Source organism: Camelus bactrianus, chromosome X (genome assembly GCF_048773025.1).
Source record: "Camelus bactrianus isolate YW-2024 breed Bactrian camel chromosome X, ASM4877302v1, whole genome shotgun sequence".
Taxonomy (NCBI): Eukaryota; Metazoa; Chordata; class Mammalia; order Artiodactyla; family Camelidae; genus Camelus; species Camelus bactrianus.
Window position 1 is genome coordinate 90,655,584 of NC_133575.1, and position 18,487 is coordinate 90,674,070.

The 18,487-nt window shown below is 37.1% G+C and overlaps 1 protein-coding gene across 2 annotated transcripts; it reads right to left on the reverse strand.

The window, feature by feature from the left end:
- Positions 1-9,932: 9,932 nt before the first annotated feature.
- On the reverse strand, positions 9,933-14,571 carry AGTR2 (angiotensin II receptor type 2). Of its 2 annotated transcripts, none has more exons than XM_010947420.3 (3): positions 14,234-14,571; positions 14,020-14,081; positions 9,933-12,771 (listed from the first exon to the last, which is right to left on the reverse strand). In XM_010947420.3, exon 3 carries the CDS (start codon positions 12,734-12,736, stop codon positions 11,648-11,650), a length of 1,089 nt encoding a protein of 362 aa, XP_010945722.1. In that variant the 5' UTR covers positions 12,737-12,771; positions 14,020-14,081; positions 14,234-14,571; the 3' UTR covers positions 9,933-11,647. The 2 variants fall into 2 exon arrangements, with proteins under 2 accessions (XP_010945722.1, XP_074216165.1); XM_074360064.1 differs by having other exon boundaries at positions 14,008-14,081; positions 14,234-14,570.
- Between the last annotated feature and the right edge of the window lie 3,916 nt (positions 14,572-18,487).

Consider the following 18,487-nt stretch of genomic DNA (forward strand, 5'->3'; position numbering starts at 1 on the left):
ATGGTGAGACCAAATTTTGGTGAGGATGTGAAGCAACAGAAACATTGCTGGTGGGAATGTAAAATGGTATAGTCACTTTATAAGAAGGTCTGACAGTTTCTTAGAAAAATAAACATGATCTAGCATATTGTGCTCCTTGATACTTAACCAAATAAATTAAATACTTATGTCTGACAAAAACATGCTCACGAATATTTATAGCAGCTTTCTTCAAAATTTCCAAAACTTGGAAGCAACCACAATGTCCCTCAGTAGGTGAATCCAGACAATGGGATATTACTCAGTACTAAAAAGGAATGAGCTATCAAGCCATGAAAAGACATGGAGAAAATCTAAATGCCTATTACTAAGTGAAAAAAACCAATTTGAAAAGTCTACGTATTATATGATTCCAACTATATGACATTCTGAAAGAGGCAAAACTATGGAGACATGAAACAGATCAGTGATTTCCAGGAGTGAGTGGAGAGGAATAGGTGAATAGGCAGAGCACAGAGGATTTTTGGAGCAGTGAAACTACTGTATGTGATACTGCAATAGTGGATACAGGTAACCATATATTTAACAGAATCCATAGAATGTACACTACAAAGTGTGAACCTATGTACTTTGGATAATGCTGTGTCAAAATAGGTTCATCAGTTGTAATAAATGTAGCACCAATTATTACCAAGTGTATTACATGTAATAAATGTCATTTGGGATGTCCATAGTGGGGGAACTTGTGGTTTGTGGGATCAAGGGATATATGGGAACTCTGTATATTCCACTCAGTTTTGCTGTGAACCTAAAACTGCTCTAAAGTTTAAATTGTTAATTTAAAAAAACACGTAAATTTATCCTCTTAACAAATTTAAATGTACATTACAGTATTGTTAAATATATGCACATTAGTGTACAACAGATCTATAGAACTTTATTATCTTGCATAATTGAAATTCTGTACCCATTGATTAACCTCTCCTCATTTCTCCCTTCCCCCAGCTCTGGCAAACACTATTATACTTCTGGTTCTATAAGTTTGAATACTTTAGATACTTCACCTAAGTGGTCACACAGTAAGTTTTTGTCATTGGCTTATTTCACTTAGCATAATATCCTCAAGGTTCATCCATATTGTAGCATATGACAGGATTTCCTTCTTATTTAATGAAATACAATACAATACAAATACAAAAATATTTTATTGTATCTCTATATCACATTTTCTTTATTCATTTATTCATTGATTAACATTTATGTTGTTTCCACATCTTGCTATTATGAACATTGCTGCAATGAACATGGGTGTCCAAATATCTCTTTGAGATCTTTTAAAAAATTATTTTGGATATATACCCAAAAGTAGAATTGCTGAATAACATAGTAGTTCTATTTTTAATTTTTTATGAAACTCCGTACTCTTTTTCTATAGCAGCTGCACAATTTTACAATCCCATCAACAGTACACAGGGTTCCAAATTTCTTCACATTCTCTCACACACTTGTTCTTTTCTTTCTCTCCTTTCTCCCTTCTTTTTTTTTTGTTTTTTTCTTCTTTTTTTGGATAGTGTACATTCTAATGCATGAGAGGTATTAAGTCATTGTGGTTTTGATTCATGTTTTTCTGATGAATTTGAGCATCTTTTCATATGTTTATTGGCCATTTGTATAACGTCTTTGGAAAATGTCTAGTCAAGTCCTTTGCTTCCTTTTTAATTTTATTTTTTATGTATTTATTTTGGTTGAAATATAGTCATTTTACAATGTGTTAATTTGTGTTAATTTCTGGTGTACAGCATAGTGATTTTTATATATATATATATATATATATATATATATATATATATATATATATATATATTCCTTTTCATATTCTTTTTCATTATTGGCCATTACAAGGTATTGAATATAGTTCCCTGTGCTATACTGTAGGACCCATTTGTTTATCTACTTTATATATAGTAGTTTGTATCTGCAAATCCAGAACTCCTAATTTATCCCTTCCCACCCCCTTTTTTCCCTGGTAACCATAAGTGTTTTCTATGTCTGTGAGTCTTATCTGTTTTGTAAATAGGTTCATTTGTGTCTTTTTTTTTAGAGTCCACATATAAGTGATATCATATGGAATTTTTCTTTCTCTTTCTGGCTTCACTTAGTATGACGATCTTCAGGTCCTTCCATGTTACTGCAAATGGCATTTTTAATGGCTGAGTAGTATTCCACTGTATATGCCACAACTTCTTTATCCAGTCTTTTAAAATAGAGTTATATATATTTTTGTTGTTAATGAGTTGAAGGAGTTTTTATATATTCTGGTTATTAACCCTTTATCCAATATACAATTTGCAAATACTTTTTCTCATTTTGTAGATAGCCTTTTGATTCTGTTGATTATTTCCTTTGCTGCACAGAAGTTTTTAAGTTTGATGTAGTCCCATTTGTCTATTTTTGCTTTTGGTACTTAAGCTTTTGGTATCATATCCAGGAATCATGCCCATTCCAATGTCAATATTTTCCGAGGTTTTTCTAGATTTATATTCAGGAGTTTTATAGTTTCAGGTCTTATGTTTACATCTTTAATCCATTTGAGTTAATTTTTGTATATGGTGTATGATGTAATTTCATTCTTTTGCATGTGGATATCCAGTTTTCACTATATCATTCCTAAAGATACTATCCTTACTCCATTGAGAGTTCTTCACACCTAGGTCAAAGATTAGTTGACCATAAACATGAGAGTTTATTTCTGGGCTTTCTGTTCTGTTCTGTTGGCTTATATGTCTGTCTTCATGACAGTATCATCCTGTTTTGATTATGTAGTTTTGTAATATAATTTGAAACAAAGAAGTGTGAAGCCTCAGCTTTGTTCTTCTTTCTAAAGATTGTTTTGACTATTCAAGGTCCTTTGAGATTCCATATGAACTTTAGGATGATTTTTTAGTATTTCTATAAAGAATGCCATTGGGATTTTGATAGGGGTTGCATTGGATCTTTGTGTAGTATGAACATTTAAAAAATATTAAGACTTCCAACCCATGAGCATGGGGTATATTTCCATTTATTTATGCCTTTAATTTCTTTCAGCAGTGTTTTGTAGTTTTCTGTATACAGATATTTCACCTCCTTAATTAAGTTTATTCCTAAGTACTTTGATAGCTTGAGTATAATGGGTCTTGGTGTGGTCCATTTGGCCTCACCCTACGTAGAGTCTTCTGGGTTTCTTGAATTTAGATGTTCATTTCCTTCCTCAGATTTGGGAAGTATTCAGGCATCATTCCTTTAAACAGGCTCTCTGTCCCTTTATCTCCCTCTTCTCATTCTGGAACTTCCATAATGCATATATCAGTCTGCTCATGGTGTTCATAAATCCCTTAGGCTTTCTTCACTTTCATTCATTGTTTTTCTTTTTACTCCTCTGATAATTTGAAATATCTTCTGTTCAAAATTACTGATTCTTCTCCTTGATTAAGCCTGCTGTTGAACACTTCTGGTGAATTTTTAAATTCATTTTTTATATTACTCAGCTATAGAATTTCTGTTTTTTTTAATAACGTCTCCTTGTTGATATTATCATTTTGATCATGCATTGTTTCCTCATTCATTTACTTGTTTATCTGTGTCCTCTTGTAGATCCTTGAGCTTCTTTAAGAATTATTTTGAATTTTTTTTAAGGTAATATACAGATCTCCATTTCTTTGGGGTTGGTTTCAAGAGATTTATTCTGTTCCATTGCTTGGGCCATGTTTCCCCGTTTCTTAACATGCCTTGTAATTTATAATTGAGTTTCATGTATTTGAAATAACAGCCACTTCTACTAGTCTTTTTGTACTGACTTCAAACTAGGGAAGACTTTCACCAATCAGCCTGGCTAGATGGGGACCTCTGAAATCTTTTTTGGTGGGATGTAACTTATCTGGGATTATACATGTAATTTCCCAATTAGAGAATTATGCTGGTTTCTTTTTCAGGAGCTCATGCTCTCTGGTACCTTTGGTTCTGCAGAATCTCTGGTGCTACAAGCCATCCCCCTCTCCTTTATTCTTAGTGGTCCCCATGCATGCAAGTTACGCCAGCTTGCCATCAGTGCCCCCCCCCCCCCAAAGGCAAGGCAGGTACCAGTCCCTCTGGCAGCTCTCTGAAAAGCTGGAATACCAGTTGCACACTCCATTCTTTTCACTCTCTCCTGTGGGAGAAGTCACAAGTTGGGTACCTTCTCTTGGTTGTACCAAGCCACACCAGCCTCTGTCGGTGGCTCTGCAGTCCCTTTAATGCTACAGCAAGCTGCCTCTACTCTTCTTTACTTTCAGTATCTTCAAGGCATCCAAACCATGTGAGTTCTGTTAGTGCTCCAAATCAGGTAAGAAAGAAACTAATCTCTCACGTAGCTCTCCAAAAAGCCAGAACAATGAGTGCACATTCCACTGTTCCCATCCTTTTCCCCTCCCCTGAGGGAGAAGCCAGAAACCAGGCTGAGCTACGTCTGCTAAGGGGAGGGGTGATTGTGGTAATATGAAGTGGCTCTTAACTGCTCCAGTGCAACTGCTTTAACTTTGCATTTGCCTAGGGTACTACAGATTCTTAACTGGTTTCTGGAATTTTCACAAAGGTACATGGGTCAGAGTTTGTGTCTCACCATTAGGGCCCTGCTGGAACGTGAATCTAGTTACAGAACTAGAAGCAAAGATGGGTGATGGGGTGGGTTGTGAGGAGACTCAGAATTCTTTTGCATGGCAGCTACATAAGGAGAGGCCATTAGAGTTCCCCCAGGCAATGCAAGGTTAATCCCTTCAAATGAGGGTAAAGGGGCTGCTGCCACTGAGGGTGGTCACACTTCTTCCTCTGGCAAAGAAGACTTATCAGAATGTAGGGGCTCAATGTCCTCAGTTTCATCACGGTCTTACACATTCCCATTGCAATTTACAGAATCTCATTCTTTCCCAATCAATGCCCTCCTGTTAACCACACACAACCTGTGAGACTGGGAATTCAATTTGCATTGTAATTTAGCCAATTGCACGAAGAGGTTCTGCATTTGATTTTCAGCAATCTCAGCCCTGAGACTACGGGAGGTAAGGATTTCCTTCAGGGCACGCCTAGAAGCTTTCAGGTGATTTGTACAGCGCTTGAACTGGGAATTCAAATCACTGAGCTCATAGGTTTCTTTCCCCACTTTGTCCAGCAACATTAGATCTTCCTCTTCTTATAAGGTCACCAGTCCTGTGGGATTAGAACTCCATCCTTATGACTTCATTTAACCTTAATTACTTCCTGAAAACTCTAGCTCCAAATATAATCACTTTCAGGGTTAGGGCTTCAACATATATATTTTGAGGAGACACAGTTCAATACGTAACAGTAGATTTAGCATATCCAGTAAGACCATTTCAAATTATTATCCACAAATATTTCAAGTTGTTAAGACATCAAGAAACAGTGAAATAGACTTTGCTGTTGTAATGGGAATGATCACTTCAGTGGTAATGAATGTAAAATAAGTAGGATCCATTATTAGAGAAAAGGCTGTAACTGGAAATTTTGGGTTTTGGCAATGGTCTGGTGGTTCCAAGTTTTCAGGCAAATGGAGCTGTGCCAGCTGTATCCCATACATATTGGTATATTGACCTTGGGGTTTTTTGGGACGAAGCAATTGGCAAAGGGGCCTTCTGAGAGGAAGGGAATCAAGTACTAGACCCTTTTTCTAAGAAGTTCAAAGTTATAGTATATCTTATGCATTGAGATGTCACTTACTAATGTCATCAATGAAGAAGCAACACTGATACAAGAAAATGGAGTGTGAGACGATGGCCATGTCCTAGGTCTCCGTTGAGTCCCTGGGACACACCCCACCACTGAGGATCCTTGGCTTAGCACAGGATAGAATTCAAGAGTGAGCCATAATTGAGTAAAAGTAGATTTATTCAGAGAGATAACTTACTCCATAGACAGAATGTAGGCTGTCTCAGAAGGCAAGAGAAAGGCCACGAGAGTGGTTTTGGGTGCTTAGTTTAAAGTAAAAGTAATTACAAACTCCATAGACACAGTGGGGTCCATCTCACTCAGAAGGAAGAGCGGCCACGAGGTGTGGGGGTTACTAGTTTTTATGGGCTCGGTAACTTCACATGCTAACAAATGGGAGGATTATTCCAACTACTTTGGGGAAGGGGCGGGGGTTCCCAGGAATTGGGCCACTGCCCAGTTTTGACCTTTTATGGCTAGCCTCAGAACTGTCATGGCACCTGTGAGTGTGCCATTTTGTATGCTAATATATTACAATAAGTGTATAATGAAGCTCAAGGTCTACTGGAAGTCAAATCTCCTGCCATCTTGAGCCTCAAGGCCTGCTGGGAGTTGACTTTTCTGCCATCTTGGTGTTAATTGCTGTGTCATTCCTTGCATGGCTGTGCCCTGCCCCCTTCCTTTCTGTCCCACTACCAGCTCTACTACCCACCCCTCCTGCCAACAAGTGATACTCATTTTTATTGAGAAGAAGTTTGAACTGAGACTCCAACTGCATATGAGAGCTTCATTTAAGGAAGGAGAGGACTGGTTCCTGGTGTCATGGAGGAAGAAAATTTTCTCTACCCCTCTGGGTTCTTCTGGCTGGTCTAAGAATTAAATTGACATGAGTAGATTAACAGGAAAAAATCAAGCAAAAGTTTAGCAACATGTATATATGGGAGAGACCCAGGAAAACTGAGTAACTCACCAAAATGGCTGAAGCCCCCACCTTAAATACCATCTTCAGCTAAAGCCAAAAGAGGATGTTGGGAGTAGGTGTTTGGGACTTCAAGGGGGAGGAAGGCAGTTTACATGGAGATAATAAAGCAAGTGTTTGGTAAACAAATGTTTGCTGGGCCAGGCAGAGACAATGAGACCCAGAGAGGAATTTTAACAAACAGATTTTGCTAGATTCCTCCCTGTCTACACACCTAGTTCATACTATAGTATCTATGGCGATAGCTCCCATTCTGGAACAGGTCCTCTGTCTACATTCTTTAGGCAGCTAGGGGAAAGGTCAAAGTTTCTTCCTGAGTCTTTTGGGTCTTGATTGTTTTCAGCTCAAAACAATCTGCATGCCGAAGAGACATTTTGTGGTGGCAAGTTTTGCTCCTCTACACTGGTATGGCATGTTCCTCCTGCTGGATTTCTGCTGATCCCTCCTGACTCCATGGAGATGCCAAAACAAAGATGTGTTTGAGACCTTGTACACTGTGGCATGCGTCATATAGAGGTGAGTGTAATACTGGAAGAAAAGGCTTCCTTTTTCTTTTCTCTTACACCCTAGCAGATGGCTTATGCATAGATCACTTAGAAACTCCTTAAAGTGTACAGAAGTCTGTACCAGACTATTGAACCATCTATTCTCATGTGCACTAAGTGATATAAAATGTAACAACATCTGCAGAAAAGTGGGCAGGAAGTCTTATCAGGTTTCCCAATATTTTCCCCCACTGGGCAACAGTAACCAGGTGTAATCTTTTGGAATGTTTAAAGCTCTGAAGATTTAGGACTAATCATAGGAAAGAAAGACCCAACAAGGGAAGAAATAATATTTTCTAGTAAACCAATTGGGAGTTTGGGATTAAAATATTTTAAATATTAAAAGAATGTACCACAGGATAATGAAGAATATATCCATTAGATAAGAGATGAAAAGAGAAAGAAATATGGATACAAATAAATAGATAAAAAATAAGGAGTATATATATATATATATGTACTATATCCATATATACGTAATACTCACACAGTATATACATATATCTGTGTCTATATTGATATCCATAATCTTACCCCATGCTACTAACAGTGATTTTGTCTTTGGCTAATTTTTATCTATATAATTAAAAATTTCAACAATGAGAAAGTATTGATTCTTAATAAGAAATACACATCAATTATTTCTAATTTTAAAAAGAATTCTCTCTTCCCAGAAGAAAGAATTTCAAAAAGAAAGAATTTTCTTTCTGAGGATGTTAACCCTTTGCAAGTATGTTTGTGCAACTGAGTGAGTGTCTAGAAGGCTAGTTAACTCGGCTGTAGGCACTTGGTTTTTGCAGGGAAAGTGATTATTTTTAGTGATAGCATATAAATTTCTGTTATTTTATGTCAGTCATCATTGTTGATCTAGTTTATCTAGGAATTAACAAAATAAGTGCTACATTTTCCTTCTTACCTCAGTCCTTTCTTGCTTCAGTCACCTCATGTGGTTAATTCAGCCTGTCAAGCTTCAATTTTTCTTTTGTTAATATGTGAGGCCGCCAGTTTCCCACTTGCAGATCTCTGTAGGGGGAAAAAAAGAAGAAAATTCAAAATAGAATTTGCTTTCTTCATATTGTCCTCTCATTTTGATACAGATCTCAGAAGATCAGGAAAAAAGGGATGTTTCTAAGACTTTTTTTGGTAGATCTAATTTAGTGATATAAAAAGTAGAAATAATTCATACTTGGCTTTCCATAGTAAAAATATCTATTCCTTCTGCAAATTGGAAGAGTTGAATTTCTCTGGTAACCGTATATAGTCTTACTTCACAGAGCTAGAGTTCATGTAAACATTTTTGTCGCTCAAAAGTAAAGTTGGAGGTGTCTGGGGATGGGGTGGAGGGGGCAGCAGGCATAGTGGTTATTTCATGTAGTTTTGTCCAGCATGGAGCACAGGGAAAGGGCAGTGGAGAACCAGGGAGAAAGCCTCATCCATTTGCCTCCTCTCCTTTTCTCCATTGGTGCAGATATACCACCTGCCCAGAGCTGTTGTATTGCTGGGGTCCGGGAATTGCAAGACTCCCGTGGTTTGCGGGGGGGCATTGAAGGACTGTGCAAGACCATCTCTGAAATCTCTGCTTGGTAGCCTAACATTCATGTTTAAACTACCAAATTCCACTATTAAGATTACCCTGATGGTCTGTCAGAGTCAAATTTAAAGATTAACAGGGATTCATCTGTGCCGCGGTTTCCTTATTTGTAAAAGAATAATTGTCATTGTGGGAATAAAATGGGATAATGCAAATAAAATACTTATAATAGTATGTATCATATAGTGCTCATCTAATAGTAGCTATTCTTGTTATTATTATGTAGTTCTTGGGCATTGTGTAGCTGGGGTGAACAAAGGTGGGGCCATGGAAAAGAAAGGGAATTAGGTAATACCTGGGAATGTGGTAAAAATGAGAAGAATACAGTTTCATTTACTATCTGAGATGCTTACCTGAAATGTACTCCTTTTCAAAGAGAAAAGAGGACATTTATACCTTTGTATAATCCTGCAATCAGAGTGCACGTGTTCATGCACCATTTTCTCAAATGACATTTCTTCTTAGTTCTAGGAAAGATCACTCGAGTCCAAGCCTCAGAGAATTACTTAGGGCTCCTAAGGAAGTGGAGGCCAGGCTTAAAATCCCAAGAACTAGAGAAACAATTCTCTTCATTAAGGGAACTCCCAGGGGAAGGGAGGAGTTTATATTATAATTAGAATAATAATTATTATTGTGATAGAGGAATTGACATGAGATGATTGTTGGAAGCTGAGTAAGGGTTCATGAATTGAGCGAGAGATCCTGTGCGTGGGGGTGATTGGAGGGGTGCTCAGGAAGACAGTTATGTGAACAAAAGCAGAGAAGCATGGAAGAGCATTAGGCCTGGGGAAAAAAAGCAGTAAGTCCTTTTACTTATGCTTGAACATAGAGTGCAAGAGAGAGACAGCAGAGGGAAAAAAAGCCAGAGAGGCTGGGAAGGGTCAGATCTCCTATGGTCTTGTTGACCATGACAAGATATCTGGAATTATGGCTGAAGACTGAAGAGCAGGAGATTAGAAGAGTATAGCTAGAAGCCAGATAAGGAATGATGGGGGCTGGAACTAAGAAGTATCAGTGGGGATTGTAAGGAGGATACAGATACAAGAGAAGGTAAGACTCTATTCTCGGAGGTAATCAAGAAAGTAAAGCACACATGATCTTCCAATTAAAGATTTTATTTATATGATGTGTTTTACAAAATTATTTAAAATATGAAGTCATAGTTGGTTATACATTTAGCTATTTGTTCTTATTGATAATAATAGATTACATGAAATTAGGATTTTCCCAGAAAGTGGAGCAAGAAGATTTTTTATCTATGCCCTGGAATCTGGCAGAGATACCAAGCTTCTGAAATGATTTCTACCTCAGAGGTCGGTGTTGGTCCAGGAAGGTCCTAGATAACCTGATATCGTATGGGGCTGGTGCAGAATGGAATCTCTAATTTCTAAAATTAGGATTCATACTCTAAGTACACTCTAAGTAATTCAGTCAGTTTCAGGTATTCCTCAAACTTAGGAGTTCTAATAGTGTTGAGAAGGAGATCTATGGCCAAGCGATTGGTTTAAAAGAGTTCCACAGAATCCTGTAAATTCTGTAACAAACAATATCCATAGGTATATGTTAAGACTACCCCATGGCCTATATTTTCAAAACCACATTACACTGCCCTAACAGGTAGGTTTTTTGTGTGACACAAAACTTATCATTTGCTGAATCTCTTTCTCCTCCATGGGTATCAATATTCCATTCCGATATAAACTTTTCCTATGCCATTTAAGGGTTTATTACAAATTAAAGAGTTAAAGAAGCCACCCAGATATTTTGGGAAGCAACACAGAATCAAAGCATCAATAATAAAAGTCAAGTCAACCTCTTATATATCAAAGCACCATATCCAAAAGGTCAAGGATGTAAAAAATGACCTTTATATTTTATACACTAAACAGTGTTTGGTTACTGTTTTCAAAAAATTATCAGAGAACATAGAAACCTTCAAACAATAGTTAAAATGAATAGAAAGTTTTTTAAAGTGTTTATTCAGAGTTTAGTGAACACTCAAATATTTGTTAATTACAAATCTGCATTATTATATATTTTACTTTCTATAACTGTAAATATAAACTGAAGTGTAGTACATGTGATCTAATCTATATTCCTAGCCCTACTCAATATGTAGCTATATCTTAAATATAAACCTATGCTCAAGTGAAATATAAAAGGATTATTACTTATAATATAAAGTAAAAGGCATATGCCTAGAGCCTGAATAATCGGTACCAATCTATTGTAGTATACTTCACTTAGAAACACTCATTTCTGTTAGCATGGTGTCTTGTAAATAATGCAATGAGTTAAAAGATTGGCCTTGGTTCAAGAGAAAAGCCTGATGAAAATAGATACAAAAACCAATAAAAATTCGAAAATTGCACCTCTTGGGGAGTGATGGAAATGTTAGCTATCTTGATTGTGGTAGTGGTTTCATTGATATATACATCTATCAAAATTCCTCAAATTGTAATCTAAAGAAAAAAAGCCAATAAAAACTCCAGCATTTGTCAGGGAGAATCTAAAATCCCAAATCATCATTCACAATTTGTTGTTAATTATAGTTTGAGATAAATCCACAGTTACTTCTAGGTTATGGATCCATCTCCCAAATGACAGTTTTGTCCTGAGAGGCCAGAAAAAAAGAGGCAATGCTTGAAAGTCACTGGAGACTAAAACTTCAATTTACATCTGATTTCCTGTTCTAGAAGAGTGAGATAAGATTACATTAAGGGGAAAAACTTGTTTTACGAAAGCCATTAAAATATAATTCAAGGAGACCTCAAACAAGCAGCCATGTTGATAACATACATTCCACTGTCATGTTTAAGACACAAAGGTCTCCATTTCTCTAAGGGAACTGCTTTTCCGGCATGACACACTCTCTCTCTTGCCTTGGAGCCAAGTAATTGGAACCCTAAATACACGGCGGAGCTTCTGTTGGAACCGGTTTCCAACAAAACAATACAAAAAGGGATTAATGCAGCTGTTGGTGAATCCCAGGAGGATGGCAAAAGGAAGTGCCAGGTCAATGACTGCTATAACTTCACAGCTATTAATGACACCCATCCAGGCCAGAGCATCCAGGAAGGTCAGAACATGGAAGGGAAGCCAACAAATGATGAACGCCAGAACAACGGCAGCTGCCATCTTCAGGACTTGGTCACGAGTTATTCTGTTCTTCCCATAGCTATTGGTCTTCAGTAGGTGTTTTCTGATTCCGAAATAGCATGTTGCTATGAATATTAAAGGAATAATAAAACCAAGGATATTTTTCATTAAGGCAATCCCAGCTGACCATTGGGCATATTTCTCAGGTGGGAAAGCCATAATGCAAGCATTCACTCCTAGATATTCAATGGTTCTGACATCTCGGAAATAAAATGTTGGCAATGAGGACAGACAGGCCATACACCAAACAAGGGGAACTATATAAGATGCTTGCCAGGGATTTCTTCTCTGAGACAGAAAGGGGTAGATGACAGATTGGTACCTATCAACACTCATGCAGGTGATAAAAAAAATGCTTGCAAACATGTTTAGAGTCAGGAAAGAACCAAAAACTTTGCACATCACAGGTCCAAAGAGCCAGTCATATCTGTAAGAATAGTAAGTTGCCCAGAGAGGAAGAGTAGCCAAAAGCAGTAAGTCAGCCACAGCCAGATTGAAGATGTAAATGCTGGAAACCTTTTTAGGACCCTTTTGACAACAAAACAGCGTAACCACAATAGTATTGACAAGAAATCCAACCACAAAAATAATGTAGTAGAGAACAGGAATTGCATCTAAATGCTTATCTGATGGTTTATGTGAGCAATTAAAGGTAGACTCGTTGCCAGAGATGTTCACATGTCCGACGTGAAGACTGCTGGTGATGTTTTTGCTGATGGTGGCGAGGGTGAAGTTGTCCTTCATATTGAAATGTCAGCAGCTCCTAATTCTTAGGCCTTCTGTGGAAAAAAAAAAAAAGGAACTCTCAGAACACATACAAAATTTAGGACATCACTAAGTCATTAGCATTTTAAAAGTTTGTTGAAAGCAAGAAAGGTGGGTGATTATAGAAAACATTAGGAAATAGAAGCATGCCTGATGAAATAAGAATATTTTACTTTTTGAAGAAGAGAGACTTTTCTCAATAGGACCAAGAAGTTAAGGCATTCTAGCATCAGGACTGGAGATTTTGAACAAAACTACATCTTGCCCATCTTCTCTATTGTCAAAAAATTTAAAGAAAACTAGTATTTCCAAAGGTTAGCCAAAGTAAGAAATGTGAAACAAACAAGGAACTAAGAAATAAGAAGAATTAGCATTTCAAAAACACTTGAGCACATATCTCAGTCTGTATACTTTCTAGAAACTAGACTGCTTGCCTGCTATTTCCTAGAGAAATGCCTTATTCAAGTAACTAATTACATACAAATCATTATGTCTATGGAAAATATAAGTAACATAAGCTATGGAAAAAATAAGTGTACAAAAGACTGAAAGAGAATATGCAGAAGGATGGGGGACTATGGTTAGTTTTTACTAATTAAAAATAACTCCTTTAGTTTTACTTTTCCATTGTTTTCACAATAATAATATAATATGATAATACAATTAAGTAGTTATGGAATATGTGCATATTTTTAAAGCTCCCATCACATTTTAATAGAGACTATTAGTTATACATATAGATATATATTTTAATCCATTTACAAGAAAATTCATTTTTCTTTAATTAGGAAAAGAAAAAGAAAAAAATAGCCAAATCTGACTTAGGGTCTAGTAGAAATAGTTTTATTGCTCAGTGAAATAAGAATTGAACATCAGTGATTAATCATGATATAATTGTATCATTTTTCCTTTGCCTTTTTTTTAGTTTAACACAACTAAGTAACATTGCTACATGGCTCTCAAATGTTATAATCAATGTTCGTGTTCAGCTTTTCGTGATACTGTTGTTTTTTTTTTTTTCACTAGCAACCTTACTTTAAAACAAAAGAAAATTAGCTGAAGATAAACACAGTAAGGGAAAGACTGTTCCTTTAGGTAGCTTCAAAACACATGTAAATAAACTACTTAATGAAAATATAATTACCAAACACTCTCCTAATAAACAGCAAAGTTACCATTTTTGTCTAAAGCTTATTCTCTCATAATCTGGACCTAAGAAATTAACATGAAAGAATGTAAAATAAACTCACTTGAAGACTTACTGGTTGTTGGAGTTTAAAATTTAGTTATCATAAATCAGCTTGCTTAGTTCCTAAGTGCACCCCTGTAAGAGAAACAGCAGTTAAATAATTTAGGAGTTTTGCAAAATACAATGTTAAAATACAGGAAAAAGGGAAAGTTCATCCATAAAAAATATTTTCATTTAATGTATGTTCTACTTTCCAAATAGAGTATATATAAATTCTGCAGACCTACCTTAAAAATTCAGGCTGAAGATTGCTTTTAATTCTGTGCTTATTCGTTGCCTTAGACTCGGGGATGTAATAGCACCAGATCTCTGGTTTCCTTCTTATATGTTCGGTCTGTCCACTGGGAGCCTTCAACCTACATAATTCTAGGGCTGACTTATGAACACTTGCCAGCTTTCCAGAGGTTTTTTTTTTTTTTTGGCTGCAAAACATTAATCTGAAATTCTCACTGTCTCCAATCATAACAGCTCATTCAAATAAATCTCAAACAAAAAAATGAAGTTTCCACAAATGTGTTAGAGAATTTTGAAGTCAGTGGCTTACTTTAAAAGAAGAATATAATTATTTGCAGAATTTTCTCTTTCTTCTACCCTGATACTGGCATTCTAAAACAAGTTAAGGAGTGGGGACTAGGGAATTTATTCTAGTTGCAGAGTCTTTGTCCACCAGCATTCATTATTTTTGAAATGTTTACCCCTGCTTATTAAAGAACAGCAGTAACTTTACTTGAACTGTAAAATTTCTAAAATTTCTCCCTTGCTTTAAGCAATTTTTGATGGCTTGTTGCTGGAGAGGTGGTGATTAAAGGGATATAATTTTCATGTCTTCGAAAAGAAGTATTAACATATAATGTCTCCTTTCATGGGTCGCTGTCATATTTGCGGTTTAAATCCAAAGCACACAAGGTGAAGAAGGATCAGGCAGCTACTGAAGCCTAGATCACTGTTTTCCTTTTTATGGGAGTGGGGATGATTAACCTTACGCAAGTAGAAGCAAGAGTGACAAAAGGAAGAAAGATAAGTACACACGATGGCAGTGATAATACCAGCTGACAATAAACTCTATGTGCCATTTAGTGCTTTTATACTCAGTAATTTAACAGAGAGGCAGTACAGCACATTGGTATGTACATGGCCTCTGGGACCCAACTACGTGGTTCACAAGCTCAGCTATCCCACTTACTAATCCTGTGACCTTGGCCAAGTTACTTTCCTTCTTCATGCCTCAGTTTTCTCATCTGAGAAATGGGGATGATGTTAATTACCAATATCATGGAGTTATGAAAATTAAATGAGCTTATATATTTTAAGTGCTTAAAACCATGCCTAGTACATGTAGGCGCTCTTATAAGCTATTACTATTACCTCCGTTTTGCAAATCAGGAAACTAGGGCTCACAGAGTTTACATAACTTTTCTGAAGCCTCAGAGCTATTAAATGAGGATGTTTGAATGTAAACAGAGGCACTCTAATGTCGGAGCCTGCGCTCTGAACCTCCACACTACAGGAGCGAGCATTTAGCTGGTCCTTTAATCTCACCCTTTGTCCTGGCAAAAAGAAAACATGCAACATTTACAAAAAGTCCCTGCTGACCATTTATAAGCTGTTACAAAAGCACTAAAGAAGGGGGAGAGCGTTTGAAGGATGGTTATGTGGGAGAAAATATTTTCCTTAATTTTATTCCCAAAATGGAGACCACAGGTAGCTGAAATGTGTGACTAGTTTACTATAGTAAGTACAGAAAACCAGAGACCCCAGGACACTTATTTACATGGGTGTAAAGGATTCCAGTTATTTCTCTGGATCATATTTTTCCGAGAGCAGTAAGAGTGCACCCACACGGGCTGCAGGTTGCAGGTAGATGGGGAGAGCAGGCTCTGAGGGAGTAGCTGGGGACCTAAGTAACAGATCCCGCAGAAGGAGTGCAGGGAAGAAGGGAGGGTGGGAGATGGGAGACCAAATTACAAATGACATGAGACAAAACAGATGGCTTTTGACATCGGTCTGTTTCTCCGCTAATTTTGAAGTTGATTCTGTAGCACACAGGCAGATGGGACAAGCAAGAAGAGGTCATGATTGCTTGAAAAACATAGTAAGATTCAAAGGTTTGCACAACACCATTTTAGCGTATCTTTCGATAGACTGAACATTGAGCAAATGCTCCTAATATACAGCATTTTATTAAATCTCAAAATATTTGCTTCCTATGCTCTGGACAGATTCAGGTTGAGACTCTGTCCAAATGATGGAAAACTGATGCTTGGGAAACGAATGAGCGGGCACATATGGTTATAGGCAGGAGAGTTGAAATGGGAACTAGTTTCACTCTTTGTTTAAGCCTGGTTTCTCCCTCCATTTCGAATGTTTGTTTTTGCCACATACAGGGGAATTTTCCAGGCCAGGGCCTCCTGAGTGGTCACTTTGGGTCAGATTCCCACCCTGCTCTATTTCTAGCCCCCTCTCATGCCCCTTGCAGAGAAATAGCCAGGAGGTGAGCTATAAACTTTTGAGGACAAACTGCAGGCTCGCCTCCGGGAGACCTAGCCTTGAACACCCCCGAGGAACAGGGGACCTTGTCTAGAGCTTTTTGTCCTTCATTACAGTAAGTTCTGACGTAAATAAAGTTTAAAGAGGCACACATTTCCCAGAAGATTAAAAGGACATTTACTCGGTTTCTTTATAATTTTAGGAGTAAAAATTTTCACAGGTCAAAGAAAAACTATGTAACTGCAGGGAAATAAGGGAAAAAAGCAAAAAAAAAAAAAAAAAAGAAAGGAAAAAGAGAAAACAATATTGACACCACTTGAAGCAAGAAACACAGCATATTATTGATTCAGCAAAGAACTTCAAGTTAAGCCGACAATGTAAATACACTTGAGAGTCAAATAAACGTCAGTCATGGGAAGCAATAAGACACAAAAATTCACTCTCCTGGAGGCAGGGGGTAATTTTTCTACTGGAAGATTGACTTTAAAAGCCTCAGGTCGTTTGAATAAATCATGCAGCTCTTCAGGACAAGTGCAGCTTGGCTAGCAGAATTAAACAATGGTAAACACATTGAATTAATCTTTTCTGATGAATACCTATTATTTATTGTGAGATTACTTAACAGTAACATTTAAATAGGTTTAAAAAAAGATGTTCTTGAGAGGAATTTCTCCTCTGCTAAAAATCTCAGAAAAAAATCTTATGCGTCCCTCTCACCTGCACTCACACATGTAGATGATGCTTTGACAGAGAAAAGAAATGATTAAATGCAAAAGTCTGGATGTAAGTGCCCTGGTTATAAAGGTGAGGATTAGAGGTGCAGATCATGGAATGAGTAAGTGTATAGGGGCATTCCTTTTTAGTTTAATTTTGTCAGAATCATTTTAATTTCCCCCACCCTAGCTACCTCTCTGAGTTCCCATTCAGAACAATAACATTTCCAGTTTCTCCAGCCTGGAAGCACGCACACATACATACACACTTGAGCGTCGGCCCCGCTTCCCCGACCCTTGCCCACATAGATACTTCACACCAATCTTTCTTCAATTCAGTTAACCATAGGGAAGCCTTACTTTAATTGCCACTGGACTTTTCCAAACCTGAGAGTCCCTGAAAGGAGAATAGTTAAGAAGATTGCCATGTTGATTTGTCTTTGCAGATTCTTTTTGCGCTGTTCATTAGATTCCAATATAATGAGAACAGCAATGTCAGTATGGAAGCAAGTGAGAAAAAAACAATCAGGTCTTCTATTCAGAGTTAACAATCAGGTTGACCGTGTTGTAGAAACTAGCCTAAAAATTCAGTAAAATGGCCAATATGAGTGGTTATTTGTATCAAATGAACTGACTGCCTAGGCATCACATAGAGAATGACTGAGAGGACTATTAAATCAGTTAACATGCAGTGAAATGAGTGGATGTCTGACTCAGTTCATTCCTGAAACAGTTGCTTCCAGCAGAATCTTGTCCCAAGAACATTAGGAGAAGAAAGAGTTCCGATTTCCCGTTGCCCCAAAGGCATCTGTAGGCCTGAGCATCAGGTTCCGACCAGAATCTCGCCAAAGGCACCCTAGTTCTACCAAATAGCATCTCAGTGTATGTAACCCAACTGTTGGGAAAATAAAAAATAAAAAATTGACTTTATTCTTGGTTCACGTTCAAAATACCAGCTAACTGATATGACATTGTCTCTTAGCTCACTAAATTGATTATTTAGTGTATTACAATATGCCACTCCAAAATATGCCACTTTGGCATAAAGATTATTTTGAGCTAAAGAAACTTGAGAAGAAGTAGATATAAGAAAAACTCTCTGTCTTCCCCCTATTTGCCTAAAAGCAGGACATATATTTGTAAACATGTCTCCCTTTCCTTTACCAGGAAGGATGAACAGGAGAAAACTCTAGATTCCATCAGCCCAGAGATGGGCACCAAGAGGAATCTACATAACAAGCCTTACTAAATAACCTTTATCTTCCGTTAGTTTCCCCCATA

Bases quoted from the DNA above. Each gene is read 5' to 3' on its own strand.
- AGTR2 (XM_010947420.3), bottom strand. From the start codon at position 12,736: ATGAAGGACAACTTCACCCTCGCCACCATCAGCAAAAACATCACCAGC.